General features: G+C 39.1%; 1 protein-coding gene across 2 annotated transcripts in view; it reads right to left on the minus strand.

Moving 5' to 3' along the window:
- The window catches only part of LOC125029544 (beta-3 adrenergic receptor-like), an 80,280-nt gene that overhangs the window by 50,347 nt on the left and 22,433 nt on the right, over nt 1-7,500 (minus strand). The window contains exon 1 of one of the 2 annotated variants that reach the window (XM_047619497.1): nt 1,475-2,351. The exons of the other annotated variant lie outside the window; for it this stretch is intronic. Coding sequence (XP_047475453.1) covers nt 1,475-1,496 — 22 coding nt within the window. The 5' untranslated portion in view covers nt 1,497-2,351. Of the gene's footprint in view, nt 1-1,474; nt 2,352-7,500 lie in introns of those variants that run through there. 2 annotated transcript variants of the gene reach the window in all.

Genomic DNA, 7,500 nt, shown 5'->3' on the forward strand with positions numbered 1-7,500 from the left:
TACTGCTACTGCTACTACTACCACTACGACTACTACTTATACTACTACTGCTACTATTACTGCTACTATTACTGCTACTAATATTACTACTTCTGCTACTAGTACTGCTACTACTACTACTACAGCTACTACTACTACTACGACTACCTCTACTACTACTTCTACTACTACTACTACTACTGCTACTGTTACTACTACTACGAATACTATTAGACCTCCTTTTGCGTCTATTATTATCAATATTATGACTACAATAGCTTAACTAACTTTCCTACAATTCGTGACTAAAGATTCTACCAATAGAAATAGCACTATATTTTTTTTCTGCTTCTAATTTTACTATTACTATTACTACTACTACTGTTGCTAATGCTACAACGAGAACAACAACTACTGCTGCTATTACTTTTAATAGTAATACTAATGATAATAATGATAAAAATAATAGTAACAATAATTGTTATTATTAATAGTAGTAGTAGTATTAATATGACAATGATGATAACACATTCAGCAACAATAATAACAATATGATAATAATATGATGATATTAATGATACTGATTATAATGATAATAATGATAATAATGATGGTAATGATAATAATGATGATAATGATAATAAGGATGATAATGATAATAATGATGATAATGATAATAATGATGATAATGATAATAATGATGATTATGATAATAATGATGATAATGATAATAATGATGATAATGATAATAATGATGATAATGATAATAAGGATGATAATGATAATAATGATGATTATGATAATAATGATGATAATGATAATAATAATGATACTGATAATAATGATGATAATGATAATAATTAGAATGATAATGATGATTAGAATGATAATAATGATAATGATAGTGAGGATGGTGACTATGACAACAATAATAGCAATAATAATGATTACGAAAACAATAAAAATAATAAGAGAAAGCATAATTCGTTATTCCTTTCGTCAAAGCAAACTGAGATTCCCCACAGAGCTTTTGTCATTCAGGCAGTGCTTGTGTCCGACCTTATCAAGATAATAACTACTGTCTTAAAATCGTTACCAAGGGAGATCCAGGAAAGGAAGTGTGAAGTTGAAAAGTAATCAACATGTTTATGAAATAATTGTTGAATGTCCTGTCACTATTTTTAGAAACAAGACGAGGTCATTGTTTACATTATATTCTCGTTCTTTCATGGTCGCGAATGGATGGCCTGTAGCTTCTAAAAAAGACACAAGCGCACGCGAGACATATAGAACGCGTAAAACAACTAAGAAACGTGCAGTCCGCGAGTCATCTGTTTATAAACTTGGAATCGTGCGAGACGTAACACATTACACGTCCCGCTCCAAAGTCCGAGACGAGATCGCGAACACAAGCACTGGCTACCGAGAGAGCGTCGACCCTGCCCCGCGATCACGTCCCTCGCATGCCACGCCAGACCTCCTTCAGCCATCTTACCTTCACCCGTTTTTGCGTCCATATTTCCAACCTGCCGACGACCCACAACTCGTTTGGCGAAGCGCGGCGTCCGTTGACTGTTGACTTAAGCCCCTAGGTTACACCTTCGGAGGCGATGCGGTGTGTTTACAACTGGACGGCGTTGCTTCTGGGAACAACTTTTTTTTCTTCTTCTTCTTCAGCCCCTGTCCTCTTATGATAAGGTGCTTGTTTTTGCCATGGTGTCCGTAAGTCGTGTGAGTGTAGGTATGTCAGTATGTGTGTTTGTATGTGGGTAGGTAAGGGCGACGGGGTATGCTTCTGTTCCTTCTTTCGGCGTTGCCTCAACCTTCAGCCACCCGCGAGGGAGTTTCCGTTGGTATGCAGAGCTTGTGCACGGCCGATCTCGCACTTTCACTGACTATGGCGTTAATCCCACTTAGCTGCGGGCGGAGGGAACATGACAGTGGTTCTCGAAGCGGTCGAGTCTTGACACCTAGATAAATGTGTGACTCCACGCTCGAGTAGCACCAGTCTCCGCCTCGCACACTTGCCTGGCTAACTGTTCGTTCACCTTCGACAATATCAGTATTAGGACACTTTTGAAGTTCACGTGCCTGAAACGCGCTTGATCACACTTGCAGAATCAGTTTTCGTAACGAAGCAATGTCACAAAAGTCAAACACTTGGAAGGAGGTCGACGTTGGCTACACATTTAGGTCGAGCTGAATACTGGGAACAGTGCCAGTACTCGACTTGGTCTCGATACACACAGCTGCGGCAGCGCGCGTTGCTGAGAGCGTTCGCGGCGGAAGGAGCAGTGCGTGAGTGCCTCTGAGGTTCTCCCAGGGCGTGTGTTCTGCTCGGCAGCTGAAGCAGCACTGGGTGGCGGCCTGGACTGGAGAGCGGACAGACTCGGGAACAGCGGCCGCCCAGCGCAACAGCTGGTGACGTGTTGCAGACTGCTGCCTTGGCCACGCCCACGAGGGGACTAGGCCACGCCCCCACCAAGCACTTGCATACTGATTACCTTCACCTCCCGCCAGATCGGGCCACAGGTGCTCGGGCACGAGAGAACAAAAACGCACTAACTGATACCTCGGCCGCAGTGACCACTGGTCAGGGGGCAATTAAAGGCGTTTTTGCCCCCGTTGTCGGCCAGCATTCCTCGAGTTCCCGTATTCGTGGCTCGTGGCTCCGCGCAGTCTGGCTCACGCAGGGGCGCTCCTTCACGAGATATCAGTCCGGCATCTGCTGCGATAACCTCACTCACCGTCAACACTCAGCATCTGATTGCACATCGAACCTGGGACACTCTGCCCGCCCTCCTCCAACCTCGCCTATCAACCTCAATACAAAATATATCTATATATATCCGACCCCCCAAACATCAAGAAAAAATCCCCCTCGGCGCCTGCGACCACCTGCCTCATTAATCTAGGGGGAGGAATACCTTGTCACTGGGTCCTCTTAAAAGACGTGGACCAAGCGGGGTGCTCCTTGCGACCGGGCTATGAATAGAACGCGTCCTCCTAACTGACCAGGTGAGGTGATAGAATCTGCAGGTAAGCGAGTTCCCCAAAGCGAGGTGCGCTGCCTGACGAAGACCCGGGGAAAGAGGTAGGTCTTTCTCCCGTTCCTCTTCTCTCTCCCTGGCTGTTCATGAAGACGGATGTTGCCTCGTGGCGGGATGAGGGGAAGCATCAATGATAGTAGTGATGTAATGAGACTGATGATAATAATAGGAATACATTACAATAAGGATAGTAAAGATTATGATAATAATAATGATGATAATAATAATAATAATAATAATAATAATTATTATTATTATTATAATTATTTTTACTATCATTATTAGTATTATCAATATTATTACTATCATTATTACTACTATTACTATTACTATTATCATCATTGTCATACTAATAATAATGATGATGATGTTGATAACAATACTACTACTTTTAATAATAATAATAACAATAATAATAATTGATAATGATAATTTATAATTTATAATTTATAATTGATAATGATAATGATAATGATAATGGTATTGATATTGATATTGATATTGATAATGATAATGATAATGATAATGATAATGATAATGATAATGATATTGATAATGATAATAATGGTAATAATACTAATAACTACAAACAACAACAGTAATGAGGATAATAACAACAAGAACAATAATAACAACAATAAGAACAATAATGATAACAACAATAATAACAACTACAATAATAACAACAACAATAACAACAATAATAACAACAACAATGATAACAACAACAATAACAACAATAACAACAACAATAATAACAACTACAATAACAACAATAATAACAACAACAATAATAACAACAACAATAACAACAATAACAACAACAATAATAACAACAACAATAACAACAAAAACAACAATAATAACAACAATGATAACAACAACAATAACACAATAAGCAGACCGAGTAGCAACAAGGAACGGCAAATGCAATCAATAATCTTTTCCGCCGGCGTTAGGGAACCAGACTGATCCTCTGCTTGCTTACTTACTCCGGCCATGACTTCTGCCTGAGTACCTGCTCATAAACAACCCAAACAACGCTCGTAACTCTTCCTCGTCTTCCTTCTTGCAAGCATTATGCAGGGGGGAAGAGGAAGAGGAGGAGGAGGAGGAGGAGGAAGTGAAGGAAGGAGTATTTGTATTTGTGCGTTAAGGTAAGAGGAAGGGGAGGGGTTGGAAGAAGAGGAGGAGGAGGAGGAGGAGGAGGAGGAGGAGGAGGAGGAGGAGGAGGAGGAGGAGGAGGAGGAGGAGGAGGAGGAGGAAGAGGAGGAGGAGGAGGAGGAAGAGGAGGAGGAGGAGTAAGAAGAAGAAGAAGGAGAAGAAGAGGAAGAGGAATTTTGATTCGTGCGTTAAAGAAAGATTTTAAAAAAGCTCCCAAATAATAATGAGGATAATGTTTGGATGCATATATAATATATATATTTATATATATATAATATATATAATATATGTAATGTATATGATATATAATATATATAATATATATATATATATAATATATATAATATATAATATATAATATATATGATATATATAATATATATGATATATATAATATATATGATATATATAATATATATGATATATATATGATATATGATATATATAATATATATGATATATATAATATATATGATATATATAATATATATGATATATATAATATATATGATATATATAATATATATGATATATATAATATATATGATATATATAATATATATATAATATATTATATATATGATATATTATATATATAATATATTATATATATAATATATAATATATATAATATATATAATATATATAATATATATAATATATATAATATATATAATATATATAATATATATAATATATATAATATATATAATATATATAATATATTTAATATATATAATATATATACACACACACACACATACACATACACACACACACACAATATATATATATATATATATATTTATATATATATATTATATATATATAAATATATATATATATATATATATTTATACATATATATGTATGTATATATATATATATACATATATATACATGAGTGTTTTTGTGAATATATATAAAGAGATAATCCACGGTGAAACAACACTAGAAATAGGTTCCCGAAGGCCTAGATTTCCTAAACGACCTATATCACGGTCTCCTCTCGTCTCTCTCCCGTCAACATCTCAGCGGAGTGGAGAGCGGGGGGTGGGGAGGGGGGGGGGGGGCGTGAGTCATTTTCTTAAGCTGGTATTTTAGCGGTGATCACCTTCTTCAGGCACTCTCTTGTGGTTTCTAAAGTTACGAAGAAGTGCGCGTCCTTCGTCGGTATTCGACAGGAGCGATCGAGGGGTGATTAAATGTCGAGAGAAAATGGGGTAAAGGTGGCTGAAAATGGGGAGGAAAAAGACGGGGAAATGAGGTAAAGGCAACTCAAAAGGAGGAGGAAAATGAGGCGAACACAATTATAAATTAAATAAAAAAAAATTATACCTAGAGAAATTCTAAAAATGAAGATATTAAAATACTGGAGAAAAGAGAGAGAGAGAGAAAAACAAAAAACAAAAAAACAATGAGATCAGTCGTATGCTCTCCAAAACGACAAAGAAAACAACATTACAAGAAAAGAAAAAAACCCACACACAAACATAGTAACATACCCGTGGGGATGAAATGAAAGGCAACAACACAGAGAAAGGAATAATAGATAAAATATGACGTTTCGATCCAAACTAGGTCCCTCATCAGCCACTAAAAGCGCGACGAAAGAATGAAATTTCGATTTTATCATCTGCTATGGCGACCAGTCATTCACGACGCTTTATTGCTTTTGTTTTCTTGTTTTTTTTGTGTGTGTGAGCTCCATTTAACCTTTATTTACTCTCTTTTATCATAATTAGTTTCCGCTAATAGAGTCAGAAGTCATTAACGAATACCAATAATGCAATTGGCTGTGTAGTGTTTACGAATAGTTCTCTAATTTCCAAGGAGTAAGTACCGTCATGAGAAACCCTAATTCTTGAAGACTGGGGAAGGGGGGAAGGTAGTAGGGGATGGGGGTAAGAGGGGGAGGTTATGAGTGGAGGATGAGGGGGGGGGGGAGGGGTTGAGTGAGGAGTACGTGATATATGGAAAGGGAAGATATGATGAAAAGGAAGGAGGTAAATGTAATGAAGGGGTAATAGGCTAGTAGGTGAATGAGGGAGAAAATATAGGTGACGGAGAAGGCAAATGACATAAGAAAGGGTAAAGAGAGTGGAGGGGGGGGGAGTGGAAACAGGTATGGAAAGGGGGGAGTAGAGGTAGATCAGAAGAGGGGGAATGGAGATCGGTGAGGGGAAGGGGGAAGTGGAGTTATGTGTCTGGAGGGGGAATGCAGATCGGTGAGGGGAAGGGGGAAGTGGAGTTATGTGTCTGGAGGGCGATGTGGGGGTGGGGGGGAGGCAGGGGAGAGGGAGGGGGAGGTCGCGTCCGGTGTGACTCCAGAGAAACCCCTTCAGCTAGATCCTGGAACCTGGAATTCGGCCAGAGACGCCAGCCCGGCCGCCCCGCGCGAATCTTGAGGTTTGGAAGAACGAGAGAGAGAGAGAGAAAAACAAAATCACTTGAACCAGCATTCCTGAAGAAGCCACAGGTATGGCGCCATTTGTTCTCGGTGCCACCCTCTCCTACCTCCCAACCCCCTCTCCCATGACCCTCCGCCCTCCCTCCTTCACCACCAGGGCCCCTATCCCCTCTCCCTACCCCCCTAGGGCCACCGCAAATACCGCTCTGTCACCTGTGCAAAGGTATGTACTGTTTCCCCACATGTGTTGTGTGTGTTGTTTGTGTTACTCGTTTCGACCTTCATATGTTGCTTTGACTTTTCTGTTTTCACGAAATATTATTTCTATTTTCTCTTCACTGTTATCATCGCATCGCTATTATCATCATTATCAGTATCATATTTAGGTGGTAAAGATTAAATTAGTGATTGAGATGAAAAATAATATATCTTCTTTAGGGAAAAATACTAACAGATAAGTAATAAGTAATAAGAGTGAATAATTCAACCCTGATATCACTGTTCTTCTTTCTCTCCCTCCTCCTCCTCCTCCTCCTCCTCCTCCTCTCCCATTTCTTCCCCTCCCTTTCTTTCCCTTATTTCACTCCTTTTCTTTTCTTTTCCTTTTCTTGTCTCCTTTCCTTTCCCTTCTCCTCCTCCTCCTCCTCTTCCTCTCTCCTCCTTTCCTTTCCCCTTTCCCATTTCTTCATATCCTTCCCTCCCTTCTCTGTCTTCCCCTCCCAACCCTCCTCCTCATCTTTCCTTCCCTCCACCTCTTCCCCTTCCCTTCTTTTTCGCTCCTTTCCCTCCCTCCTCTTCATTCTCTCCCTCTCCTTTCCTCAACTCCTCCTCCTCCTCTTTCCTTATGTCTTATCCTCCTTCTCTCTCTTCCCCTCCTACTTCTATTTCTCCTCTCTC

Source organism: Penaeus chinensis, chromosome 10 (genome assembly GCF_019202785.1).
Source record: "Penaeus chinensis breed Huanghai No. 1 chromosome 10, ASM1920278v2, whole genome shotgun sequence".
In the NCBI taxonomy this organism is placed as follows: Eukaryota; Metazoa; Arthropoda; class Malacostraca; order Decapoda; family Penaeidae; genus Penaeus; species Penaeus chinensis.